The sequence below is a fragment of the Mustela nivalis genome, assembly GCF_964662115.1.
Source record: "Mustela nivalis genome assembly, chromosome: 1".
Lineage (NCBI taxonomy): Eukaryota > Metazoa > Chordata > Mammalia > Carnivora > Mustelidae > Mustela > Mustela nivalis.
In genome coordinates, this window is record NC_139020.1 from 117,888,279 (window position 1) to 117,901,892 (window position 13,614).

Genomic DNA, 13,614 nt, shown 5'->3' on the forward strand with positions numbered 1-13,614 from the left:
ACGTCACATCAGCCCTGGGATCTTAGCACAGGCCTGCTCCCTTTTCTGAGCCTCAGAGAAGTGGGGATACAACCTGCCTTACCTCTGGGGATGTTGAGGATAACGCTGAATGGGCTGAGAGCATCCTTCAGAATCTTAAAGTGCCAGACCCTGCAAGGCATTGTTGTGATGATGTCCCCTTGTTGGCGTCTGCTCTATGTCCTTCCAGAGTTGTCTGGTTCAACAGCAATGTCCTGGTTTGGAGGATGGCTCTCATCGTAGGTACGGCCGCGTTGAGTGCACCCAACCAAAAAAGGTCAGTTGGGTCAGGAAAGGCAAAAAAAAACATGAATTTTTATACTTCTTATGTGTCAGACATTGTTCTAGCTGCCTTACATAGGTTGCTGCTTTGAATCATCTAACAACCCTCCGATATTTATCATGCATTATAGTGATGGTGTAGATAGACGTTACACTTATCAACATGGTAGCATCCAGACCTGATAGACTGTGGGTTGGAATGTTGCGTCATGTCAGACAGCCAGAGCTCCAAATTCAGAGCACCACCTTCTATCTGTCTTCTGGTTTCCTCCAAGTCTCTCCAAGAGTGAGCACGAGCGGACACCATAGTGCATAGGCTACAGATGAGACACAGTAATTTGTTTGGCTTTGAAATTCAGTGCAGTCCACACATCTTTCCCTTTCCACTGGCTAGGCCTCGCTCTGCGTTAGCTGTCCTCCCCTGACAAGAGTCTAGGTTGTGGGTCAGCAGATAAGATCTCTGCTCTTGTCGGGAGTTTGCCGCCGGAGAAGCATAGTTCCCATGCAAGAGATGGTCTCCAGGACATCTGGGCCTTCCCGTCAGAAGGCCTGGGTACGAGCTCTAGGTCTGCCTATGACGCCCTGTGACCTCATGCAGGTCACTTCACCTGCGCATGCTATGGCCTCTCAGGGGAGTGGGTGGTGGGAGCGGGACTAGGGTCTCGGGATGCTAGTGAGGGCTGTTTATCTCAGGCCACTTCCAGAAAACTGCTTTTCTCATGGCTCATGGCTCTGTAATCCCAGTGCAAAGTGTGTTTGTGGGAGGGCTGGTTGGTTTCTCACCCGGTGAAGAATTTGGGGTGGTTGAATGCTAGGCATGACTCAGCCATTCCCTAGCCAGGACTCTGTCACACTGATCCCACGTGACCCAGTCTGTAGGTCTGAGGTCAGATTCATTCTGCCCCCTTGCTTCCAATCATTTCCCTTTACCCTCCTTCCAGGCCTGGGGTGTGGGGAACACAGGGCAGGTCTGGGACCGTGGTGCCGTGGGACTACCATGTCTCCCAGGCCGGGCGCCCACGGAGCAGTCCTCCCATTCATCTGTCTCCTGGAGGGGTTGCCACCGGGTTGTTCTCAAATTATTTTACATATATCCCAGGAGAGTTTTAAGCTATGCATCTGTATTCCTAACAGTATTTACCTCGGGTCATGTAAAAACAAAACAAGTCTGCAGTCCTTGGGTGAGGGCCCCATCTCTGTTTGTTTGCAGCTTATAACCCACAATAATGCCGCCCGGGCAGGTAAGACTGAGTCACTGCCTGTGCCAGCTTCACACAGAAGGTCTCAGTGGTGTTGAGTAGACCCACAAAGTGTGTTCACATGTTCTCTCTTTAAAGCTCCCAAAGCCCAGGGATTATATTGTTATTACCCTAAACACAGGTGAGGCCCTTGAGTTTAAGACAGAGGCAGTGACTTGCCTGGGGCCAGATCTGAGAGATGGTAGGGGCCACGGAGGTGCGGAGGTGCGCCGGCAGCTCAAAGGAGTGTTTGATGTTCCTGCAGCACATAGGAACATAGGAATGCCCGTCTATGTGGACCTCTAAAACTGGGGACTGGCTGAGGTAACAGAGGAGCAGGAACAGGGCGGGGGAGGGGGTGGATCTAGAAGAGCAGAAACATTCTGTCCTCAAGTCTTAGTCCGTGCAGGACAGGAAATTTCTCAACTCTCCTGAGGCATCCTGCTTTCCTGGCCGCTGCAGCCTAGGCAGAGTAAGGAGATGTCTGCACTTCCGGTTCTGGGCCTCCCCGAGCCCACTCCCAGGGCCTCGGGTCAAGGGCATGTCTGTGTAGCTGTCCCTCTGACAGAGGCAGGGATGCTGGGGGCTGGGGCGGAGGCAGCACCAGGACCTGAGTGCACATCCCTGGTCTCGGACTCTGGGTTTACCCTGTCTCCGTGCCCTTCACAATGCACTTGCCTCTGGGGACAGTTCCCTCCAGCATTCTGAGCCTTCTCAGCATCTCCCATCCTCACTCCCGGAGGCTGCGCCCGGAGAGCTCTGCAGTGGGCCCTGTTTTGTTTTTTAGTGCCAAAAGACAGAAACTCAGTGGCAAATGTGAAGTTTGATTTTTCTCAGGTGTGTAAAGCACAGTGGAGATGTATCCCCATGGCTGCTGGCTTTCCAGAAATTTGGTCTATGTGGCCCTTGCTAATAAGAACCCAAAATACCAGAGTCCCTTTCCCCCAAAACTTAGAGTTTAAGTTAGAGATATCGTTAGAGGAGATGAAGAGGAAAGCCGTCTCCCTCCCTACCCCTGCCAAAACACAAAAACAAAAAAGCTCCAGAATGATTAAAGGTCAAAGCCACTCGGCTCGCAGGGCAAAGGGCAAGATCAGAGACTGGTCAGCCACGAGCTCGTCCTGCACCAGGGCCATCCTGCGTGGGTGACGCTAGCTCAGCCACTCTGCTGCCCCTTCCCCTCCGGCTCACAAAAGGCAGGTCCAGGCCCAGCCTGGAGGGCATTCCAAGAACAACAGAAAGCCTATTTGTAACCCCACCTCCCTGGAGAACTGAAACAGGTGAGTGGGTCAACACTGAACCCAGAGAATTGTTCTAGCTTTTGTCTCAGACTAGCTGGTTTACTTCCACCTTCCCTCTGAGATTTTCTTTCCCCAGTTTTCACTAAGATCCTGTTGATGTACAACAAACTGCGTATATTCATGGTGTTTAATTTGAAATCTTCACCCATGAAAACTTCACCCAATTTTAAGAAATGAACTTTTCCATCAACCTCAAATGCTTCCTGGTGCCCCTTTACAATCCTTCCCCATAAACCCCAGGCAACCGCAGATCTGCTTGCCCGGTTGCCCTCCCTAGGTTTTGCATTTTATAGAATTTTATATAAATGGAATCATCCAGTATGTGCTCTTCCTTTGGCTTCTTTTGTTCAGGGTCATTTTTGTGATTTCTCTGTTGTAGTGTCTCATGTTAGTCTGTTTCTTTTTATTGCCGAGTCCTATCCCACTGCATAAATATGGCTCAATCTCCTCACTCACTTGTCAATGGCCACTCAAGTTGTTTCCAGTTTGGGGCCATCAGAAATAAGGCTGCTATGAACGTTTGTGTACAAGTCTTTGTATGGATACATGCTTTCATTTCTTCTGTGCAAATACCCAGGGGTAGAAGGATTGGATCATATGGTAAATGCATGTTTAACTTTTTAAGGAAGTGCCATGCTGATTTGAGAAGGGTGTGTCCCGTGCGTGGGAGGGCAGCGTGGGAGAGGTCCTGGCGCTCCACATCCTCACCCACACCAGGGCTGGGGGTGGCCAGTCTTTTTAATTTGAGTCCCTCTCATGAGAGTGGTATCTTTTGGCTTTCTTGGGGACCTAAAATCTTATGGGAGGGTGTGTAGTCTCACACGGCCATAGGAAATGACAAGGAAGCTCTTCGCTCTGGTTTATGAGAGGCAACAAGGTACGCAGGTAAATGAAAAAATAAGATGACCATCCGTGCATAGAGCGCACTATTGTTTCTATAAGAGAAGAAAATGGAAGAGTATGCCTATTTGCTTGTGTGTATTATATCTGTAGGCCATCTCTGGCAAGACGAACCAGAAACTGAAAATAGGTTGCCTCTGGGGAGAGGAGCCTGATGGTCACAGGTCAGGGGTGGGTGGAAGGGAGACTACACACACTCTCTAGTACTTTTAAAACTTGGTGCCATGGGAGCGTAGCATGTATTTAAAAAGGTGAGTGAAGTTTAAAAAAAAAAATCTCGTAAGGTGGCAGGTATTGAAACTCTCCGGAGGAAGCAGAGCCTTGGCCAGGCTTGGCCCTGCAGAAGCCCCTCCTCTCCCTGTTCCCAGGCATGGGCACCGGCACACCAAGCAGAGAAAGGGGCTCACTGCCTTCCTATGACCTCCAGCCCCTCTCCACGTGTCCCACCTGTTAGCACCTTCCATCTCTGGTGGAAGCCCGAGCCTCGACATAATTGATTGCCCGGCAGTCATCAGGTCCGTGTTTGTCGAATGAATAAATGACTGTTCACCCCCCACTCTGTTGTCTGCTGCACAGAAAAGAAGAGTGACAGGAAGAGCGGGTCCCTCCTGCCCGCAGCTCCCAGCAAGCCTGTCGCACCGGTATTCCTGCAGGGCCTCTCTGACCTCAAAGTCATGGATGGAAGCCACGTCACCATGACAGTCCAGGTGTCAGGTCTGTCTTTGCATCTCTCTCCTTGGGGTTGATGTGAAAACGGGCATGGTTGCCGTATACACATTGCTCTCCCACATTCTGCTCAGATCATCCCCCCCACCAGAAAGTCAGCACAGGACTGTCAGTGGACCCAAAGAAGTGGAGCCTGCTGGTCCCTCTTTTTTGCTTCCTCTGGGCAGGATTTTCCGGATTCAAGGTTAATTCAAGGTGGTCCAGAGGAAGAAGATGACCATAGCTAGCGGGGTGGTGATTAGTGGGGAAACATAATGGGTTCACCTTAGCTGGAAGATTTTGAACACTGGCCCAAAACCAGCTGATGTAAGAACTTCCCAGATCTTAGAAGATACCCTATTGCTCTGCTCAAGTTTAAAGTGAGAAGATAGAGAAGAGGTCCTTCTAAAACCACCAGGTGACAAGAGCATGTTGACCAGCAGCTCAGTGTGAGCTGTCTCAGTTCCCGCTAGAGGCCAGCAAGAGAAGCCTGGGGACTCTGCTGGCACAGACTTACTAAACCAGCTTGTGCCCAAGCATATCCAGAGTGTCTAATCATTGCTGACTACTGATCAGTCTGGAGGCCGCTCTCCTGGGCTTTAGTTCATCCTGAGCTGCAGAAATAATAAAGATGAGCAGTGGGGAAACCAATGGGCTCCCCCTTTCAGGATCCGCATGCACCCCCCCCCCACACCTGCAGGCCTGAGGCACCCCCATGACAGTCCCAGGCTGAGGCCTGGCTGCCTCCCCTGTCCACACTCCTCAAACTGACAGAAAGCAGAGGCGCTCTGCTCCTGGGCTCCCTATCCATGCTGGCTACCCCATCAGAGGTGACCCCACTCTCTCTGTGCTCGAGAGAGAGCCCGACACCACACAGCCTCCATCCTCCTCAGGAAGCAGAGTGCAATGCTACCACAGGGGCAGCTCTCTCCGGTGGCCATTGTTTTATGTTCCCCACCCCAAACTGCTAGAATCTACCCAGGAGAGCAGACAGATAAAACCTGAAAACGCTCTCCACCCTGAGCTGTGTTTGCAAACTTGGGTGAGCTGGCGCCCATGACCGCCCTCAGACGCAACCTTTGTAAGGTGGCAAAATGAGATGCTAAGTGACTTTTCCTCCTGGTGACAATTGACAGAGAAGGGACAACGAGGTCGCCGTGGCATTGCCTGGAGGTGTGTGTGTGCTGTGTGGGGCGGGGTAGAGCAGGGAGCGTTTGCACTTCACACCCAGAGAGCCAGTTACCGTGTTCCCGAGCAGCTTGAGTTTTGATATTTTTTCACTTCTCATCCTTTCTGGTTTCTGCAAATCTGCTGTTAAATAATTATCATGAATATGCATTGAACACTTTCCTTGTGCCAGATGCTTTTCTGATCTGCTAAAGGTTTTTTTTATTTATTTATTTATTTATTTATTTATTTATGTTGGTGGAGCAGAGGGCGAGGGAGCAGACTCGCACTTAGCATAGAGCCTGATGTAGGGCTTGATCTCACGACCCTGAGATCCTGACCTGAGCCAAAAATCAAAAGTTGGACATTTAACCAACTGAGCCACCCAGGCATCCCTCCATTCTGCTATTCTAGTGGGCTATTCTGGGGGACTGTATTCTTTTACTCAATCCTCCCAACAAACCTATGAAGAAGATAGGGTTAGACTGTTTTGCGGATGGGGACACTGAGGCATAGAGAGATTTGTATTTCGTACAGCGTCACACTGTTAAGGGCAAAGTTGCTCCGTGTCCCAGGGAACTCACCTCCTGCTGGGTCTGCCTGCCCTGTCTCCCCTCCAGGGAACCCACCCCCTGAGGTCATCTGGCTTCACGATGGGAATGAGATCCAGGAGTCAGAAGACTTCCACTTTGAGCAGAGAGGCACTCAGCACAGCCTCTGTATCCAGGAAGTGTTCCCAGAGGACACAGGCACATATACCTGTGAAGCCTGGAACAGTGTCGGAGAGGTCCGCACCCAGGCGGTGCTCATGGTGCAAGGTGAGGCTGCGGGGCTGTCGGGGGTGGGGGCAGGTGGGGGCGGGAAAGCGGTGGTGCTGCCATAGCAGGCCAGGCCGTCCAAAAGCACCCTGGAGGTTAGGTAACCATGTGAGCTTACTTGGTTTCCCCCACGGCCCCTGTGCTCCTCTGGTCCCATTCCAGCTCCCAGGGCCAGCTCCCCAGCTCCATCTCAGGCCCCAGTTGAGTAGCACCGCTGTGTCCTGGAGCCTTCTGAAGTCCTTGCCCTCTCTGGGTCATTGGTGACGAGCTGCATAGAGTGCTAGGAGAGAAATCTTATGATATACTTAACAGTTAGGGAGTGAGAGTTTTTTTCCCCCTTTATTGAAATATCATTAACATACAATGTTACATTCGCACAGTGATAGCTTTTGAGGTGAGCTGTGGCCCCTTTGGGTCCTTGCCTTTAGAGAACCTGTATTTAAGAAGAGAGACCAGGAAAGGATACATAAAGCAAATGTCAACTCAAAATTATGCACGTCTGGGGCACCTGGGTGGCTCAGTGGGTTAAGCCTCTGCCTTCGGCTCAGGTCATGATCTCAGGGTCCTAGGATCAAGCCCTGCATCGGGCTCTCTGCTCAGCGGGGAGTCTGCCCCCCTCCATCTGCCTCTCTGCCTACTTGTAATCTCCATCTGTCAAATAAGTAAATAAAATCTTTAAAAAAAAAATGTATGCACATCTCATTGTAGATCAATTGCCCCTAGTCCGGTGAGCTAGGCTATCTCCCCTGGCTTCAGATATATAATACCGTCTTGTCAGCGTTATCCTCAGAGAACATACGCAAGATAGATTTGCCATGAGAACGATGTGCTGTAACTATATATCCAATAAAAGTGATTTCTGGACCAGCTGTTATTTGGGTAATGTGCAGTCTTTGACCCTTACCGGCTGGGAGAGTCCAGTGGACCCTGTCTGCTGAAAGGCCTTCCTCTCTAATTCAACCCTTTGCCGACTTCCAGAGCCTCAGGATGGTACCCAGCCCTGGTTCATCAGCAGGCCTCGCTCAGTGACAGCCTCCCTGGGCCAGAGTGTCCTCATCTCCTGTGCCATCGCTGGGGACCCCTTCCCTACTGTGCACTGGCTGCGAGACGGCAAAGCCCTCTCCAAAGACACTGGCCACTTCGAGGTGCTACAGAATGAGGGCGTGTTCACACTGGTTCTAAAGAATGTGCAGCCTTGGCATGCCGGCCAATATGAGATCCTGCTCAAGTGAGTCCGCGTGTCCGTCCTGCCTCCCCACTACCCCCCCACATTCCTCCCTCCTGTCAAAGTTCCCACCCGGGGTTAGGAAGCCCGTGGAAACCCAAAAGTAATGTGGGGCTGGGCTTCAAGGGAAAAGAAGGGCAAGCCCAGTGCTGCCAACAAGCTTTCATTTCTCCTGCTTCAACGCGAAGGTGTTGACTGAGATCCTGAGCTCCGTTCCCCAGAGTCCCCTGTCTTACTCCATCCTGACTTTTGTTCCCCTATATGGACAGTCTTCCTGCTGGCAGGTAGACTCTCTATATAGAGCCCAGCTGGGGATAGTCATAAAACATGAAACTCCCAACTGGTATGTGGAGAATATGAAAGAGGGAAGAATGGATTAAAATTTGGAAAGCTGTAGGATTGATGGAGTGTATTAGTTACCTATTGCTGTGTAACAAATTACCCCAAAACCAAGCAGCTTAAAATGACAGTTATTGTCTCGCAGTTTCAGTGGGTTGAATGATTTTTACAGGGAAGTTGTTGGTAGGGACTGTAGTCTCTGAACACTTGACTGAGGTGGGAGGGTCCACTTCTAAGATGGCTCCCTCATAGGACTTTTGGCTTGAGGCCGGAGCTCCTTGCCATGTGGACCTCTCCATAGAGCTGCTTGAATGACTTCATGACATGGCAACTGGCTTCCACAGAGCTCTTGATCCTGGGAGGGAATAAGCTACAATCTGCAGTGTCTTTTGTGATTTCCCCTTAGAGGTCACACATTATTACTCCTGTGTATTCTGTTTGCTAGAAGTAAGTCACTAAGCCGTATTAGGTGCCATCTCTTGGAGAGGCGAGTATCACAGAATTTGTAGACATTTAAAACTACTATAGGGAGGTTAACTATGCCCATTCCTCCCCCCAACCGCTTCCTGTTTAAGGTTTTCTAGATTATATGGGAAAGTAAGCTCCATGAAGATACAGTGCTTTGTTCCCAGTGCCTAGAACAGTGCCTGCCCAGAGTCAGCCTTCACTGTTTGTTAAATGAAAGTGATCCAGAAATGTTCTTCTACCTTGAAAATGCTCTCTTAAAATCCCATGCCAGCCCTGGGTTGACAGAGACAGAGCGCCAGCCCTTCGGGTTGCTGTAAGCACTGAGGAGTGCTCGTCTGACCTTGACCCTGCAAAGAGGATGTGGTGCCCCATGACACATCTGTCTGGAACTGCCCTGGCTCAGGTGCAACCCTCTTTGCAAGGGGCTTGCTCCCCTGGATAAATCATTTCCCTGTACTCAGAACATCGTGTTCGAGGCTCTGAGCTACATGCCATGTAAAAGCTACTGCCATGATTGAGCCCTGTTCCCATAATCATGACAAAACCCAGGGTGTGGCCCACCACTTGAGTTCTTTCTGGGTATGCGCTTTATGCTTGTTATCAGTTAGCTTTTGATGCATAACAAAATACTCAAATATTTAGTGGATTTATAAAAAAAAAAAAAAGTTGTCATTTATCATTTCTTTAGATGTACCAGGAAGTTCTGCCTAGCTGGGTAAGGTTTGGCAAATCTCAACTGAGCTAATGCCGTGTATATTGTCTGCTGTGGAGATGGTTTGTCGACTGGCTGGTCATCCTGCAGGACAGGACAGAACACACCAGCAGCCTTTGCCTTACACCCAAACCAGTTAGTATTGGGAAGGCACATCTGCCTTCAGAATAGAGAAGAGACACACTCTTCCTCCCCTAGGCCAGTACTAATGGTAGAAACGGGCGACACATGAGTCTGGAGCTAGTCTGCATAGAAGGAGTCGTGCTACGGGACAATATTCACATTACTTAAGCCAAACATCCTAGAAGAGAGAAGCTCCTTGTGGGATTTTGAGGACAATAGGCAGAGGTTCAGCAAATGAGTAAAGGCTTGGCTGTCGAGGGCACGTTGAAGCTCTGAGCTGGAAAGGGTAGGGAAGAGCAAAGCAAGGGCTGTGGGAAGTCTGCCAGGCCCGAGTGGAGGGTTGCACTGGGAGGTCGGCAGGCAGACTGTCTGGGCCCAGCTGGGGACAGTCATAAAACTTACGCTGTCCCAGCTGGAAGAGACTTCAGAAGTTATCTAGCCGACTCATCGTTTAATGATGGGGGGAAGCAAGGTCTCAGGGTCATGGATTTGCTCATGGCCGCCCAAAAGCAAGTCACAGAGCCCAGACTGGAACCCTCATCTGTTTTAATCAGATTCTCTCCCTTTCCTTTTTTCTCCCAAGTGCATGGGAACTTGGGGAACCCAGGAGGTTGCCCCGGAGTCTCCATTCACTCGGTCCTTGCCCCTCTCCTCTCCCCAACGTCCAGCCTCTTCGTTCCTTGGGGTTGCTGTTGCCGTGGCCTTGGCTCTGTCCTCAGCTGAGGAGCAAGTCAGGGAAAAGTTCTCCTGCGGAATATGTGCCAGGTCTTCCAGGAGGCCCATTCCCCTCCAGCTTTTCTCATCCTGACAGAAATCAGCCCTAGACCCAGGACAGAATGCCTTTCAAGGAGGGAGACCAGATAGCTGGGAGGAAAACGGGGTTGGTGGGGGGGGGGTCCTATCTGTCCCTGCTACAGCTATGGCTGGATGGCTTCTGCCTCCCCTGCCTTAACGCTTGTCTCCTGAACTAAAAGAGGAAATGTCAAAAAGTCAGTTCCAAATTCCAGCTGAAATATTTTAAAGATTGAGACTTGCCAGGAAATTAGTTCTTTAATTTTACATGTAAAACCCATTCCAGGGGAGGGTGATTCAGAGTGGGACAGGGTCCAAGGCTTTGTAACAAAAGAGTGGGCTTCTCATTCAGGATTTGGGAGGCAGGAGTAGAAAGGGTTTCGTTACTTTGTAAAAGGCGCAGCCTCTGGGGTCTTGGCCCCATATATTCTCTTTGGCAGCACCTGGGCTGGGTATGGGGCCGCATCCTCAGCCCTGGGCCTTCCTTGGTAACTGAATATGTTGATACAGATCCCAAAGATGGTCTCAAAAGGCTGTTTGGCTGGCTAGATTATCTGGTATGTAGGTCCCAGGTCAAAGGCCTTTCTGACCTGGGTAGACCTTGTTTGAACCCATGATTTGTCCAACAGAGATTTAAGTTTATGGCTGCAGAAATGGTGACCCTACCTTAGTGGGCCAGCCATGGTATCCCAAGTTCTTCATCTCTGTCTGCCTCTCAGACTTCCCCAGGTGCCAAAGGCTTAGGCCTGGAGATGGGTCAAACAGCAAGCCACCCGTGCTCCCTCCTTAAGGGCGGGCGGTGGACAGCAACAGAAGCTCTCTCCTGCTTCCCCATGGGGAGCTAGAGCTCACTCCAGCTCAGGGGACAGGCTGCCCCACCATTTAAAGCCTCTGGTAGGTTCGGCTGGGGTAAAGCGTGGCCTTCTGGTTGGCGTCTGCTCCTGATTTTTGCATCCAGCTGCGTCGTACCTGTGGCAGGAGGAAACTCAGCTGGGGCAATGTTGGAGAGCACAAGCGGGGAAAACGCGGCCGTTGGCCTCCTGGCCTTCTGCTTCTCACCAGTCGTGGGCCCCACACCCTGTGTTTGAAAGAAAAGCAGGGAATGAATGGCCTCATACTGGCCAGTGGCCTGGCAGAAGTGGGGTGCCAGGGAGCTTGGCCTCATCCACAAATGACCTCCTGTGTTTATTCTACAAGTTGACCCAAAGCCCTTCTGTGAGCCTTCTGTGCCAGGTGCTCAGGATGTCCTGAGGGCCTCTTAGCCTTCCCAGGGCCTGGAACCAAGGAGGCACCTGACTGCTGTTTGCTGAACAAAGGAACAGCCAAGGGCCCCTTTCAACTGTCCAGACCTTGAGGCTCCCTGAACCTTGAATCGATGCCCCTGAGAGCCTGAGCTTTGACAAAGGTGGCCAGGAGGGGACCCCAATGGATGAGAGAAGGGTTGGAGGACAGCACAGATCAACCTCTCCTTGTTTCAAATGGGTCTCCCTGCTTGGGAATGAGCGGCAACCCCCCCACCCCAGATCTCCTGCAAATCGTCCGCTATGCTGTGGTGTGGCAGTGGGTGATCTAGACCTCGCCCTCCACAGGGAGGGAGGCCAGGCAAGGTAGAGAGCCACATATATCAGCCAGGGCTGTGTAAACACATGCTTGGGGGGCCATCCGTGGAGGGATGACAGAGCCTGTGCACATGTTTCCAGATGCGTCCCTGCAGGTGCAGTTGGCGAGCAGGTAAGGGCCCGTATCTGCACGCATCCATGTGTGCTGTTGATGGCCGCGTCCACACAGAGGCATGTGCATGTGCATGCACGCACTCACATTACACACCCCACAGGAGACTGGTACTGATGAGCCCTGCAGGGCGGAGGGGGGAAGGTTACAGCTCCGGGATTCAGGGAGACCTGTGTGTCCATCCCTTTTCCTGCTGGTTGGCCTTGTGAACTGAGGCCAATGACTTAACCTTTAGAAGCCTTGTTTTCCTTATAAAACCAGTGCTGGCTTCCCAGAGATGTCATGAGATGCAATGAGATGGATTATGTAAGGCACCTGTTGCAGAACTTGGCTCGTCTGTGGTAGGATCTGAGGCATGTGCTGGGCCCCGCAGTGCCAGTAAGATGGTTACACAGTGGGGAATGAGTAGGAGAGCAGGAGAGCCTGCGATGCCCAGCACAGCCTCAGAGAAACTCCCGAGTCTCCTTCCTGAACCTTTCAAATGGACAGAATGGTGCTCCATACCTCACTGGTGCATTGTAGGCACAAAAATGAAAGGTGGAGGGCCCTGTCTCTAATGGGAGGTTCTCACCATGAAGAGTCGCCTCTGGCTCTCCGTCCTACCCACCCCACCCCCGACTTTCCCCCTGCCTGGACAACCTTGGCTGGTCAGAGCTCAGAACCGCCAGCAGATGGCAGCCATGCAGGGTGGGAGGGCTCTAAGTCCCCGCAGCGCCAGCAGGCCGTAGTACTCCCTGAGCAGGGGCAGAGGAGCTTCAGTTAGCCACACACCACAGGGACACTAACTTTTAACAGTGGGTTGAAGACTCCAGAGCCCTCCCCATCTGAAGGAAGGAGAGAAAGGGTCACTCCTGCAGGAAGACACCTGTTTGGTTTTTAGCTGATGGGGAGGGATGGAAGAGTGTTTTCACTTCTTGAGCAGGGGAAGGACCAGTTGGCGGAGGAGACCCTGTGCAGAGAGGACAGAACCACCTCTGTACTGAGGGAGCGTGGAGTCAGACTCAGGTCACCACACGGAGCTGCAGGGACTAGACCAGCAGCCCCATCACACCCTGGCAGGTGTAGACTTCAGTGTTGAGTGATTGTATTTAAATTGAGTGATTGGATTATTTTTGTAATATACTTAGAGAAAAGTATTCCTACTTCTGCATGTCCGTCTAAGCTGTTGTCCAGAAGGCTTTTTTTCCCCTTTTTATACAAAAGCTGGGGTGGGGAGGAGGGTGACCAAAGCAGGACAGAGCCTGCCCTAGATCGAGGTCTTGTGTGGGTATTTGGGGTCACAGCTAAGCCCATGGCCCCCTCTTTCCTGGAGTAAACCGGCCAGCCTCTGGCCGAGTTCCTGCCTGCCTCACCCTCCTCGAAGCCCTGGGCTGAGTAAGGCCCTTGGCCCCAGAGCCTCTTGATATGTATCCATCTCTCAAATCCTTCAGGAACCGGGTTGGCGAATGCAGTTGCCAGGTGTCACTGATGTTACAGAGCAACCCCACCAGAGCCCCCCTGCGGTGAGTGCCCCCAGGAGGTGCCCGGCCAGGCCCCCAGGCCATCTACCCCCTCCACTTTCCTCTTGGGCCCTGCAGGCCCAGCCCAGCAGCCCCAGATTATTTGTATCCTCCAGCAGAGGCTGCTGAGCCAAGAGGGAGAGATTGGAAAGGGAATGAGGGAGGGAGAGCAGGGGAGGAGAGGGGGGTGAATTATTATTTTATTTTATTTTTTTTGCACACACCCTTATAAGGCTACTGAAGTCATTACCGATGTAACAAACCAAGTAAGCAAGCAAGAGCCTCTCACCAATGTT

The 13,614-nt window shown here is 51.5% G+C and overlaps 1 protein-coding gene across 5 annotated transcripts in view; it reads left to right on the forward strand.

Annotated features, from left to right (window-relative positions):
- MYLK (myosin light chain kinase) overlaps positions 1–13,614 on the forward strand; it is a 265,249-nt gene that overhangs the window by 168,958 nt on the left and 82,677 nt on the right. For all 5 annotated transcript variants that reach the window (XM_082744141.1, XM_082744140.1, XM_082744139.1 and 2 more), the window contains 4 exons: positions 4,316–4,453; positions 6,232–6,429; positions 7,408–7,657; positions 13,250–13,321. In XM_082744141.1, the coding sequence (XP_082600267.1) occupies positions 4,316–4,453; positions 6,232–6,429; positions 7,408–7,657; positions 13,250–13,321 (658 nt within the window). The remainder of the gene's footprint in view (positions 1–4,315; positions 4,454–6,231; positions 6,430–7,407; positions 7,658–13,249; positions 13,322–13,614) is intronic.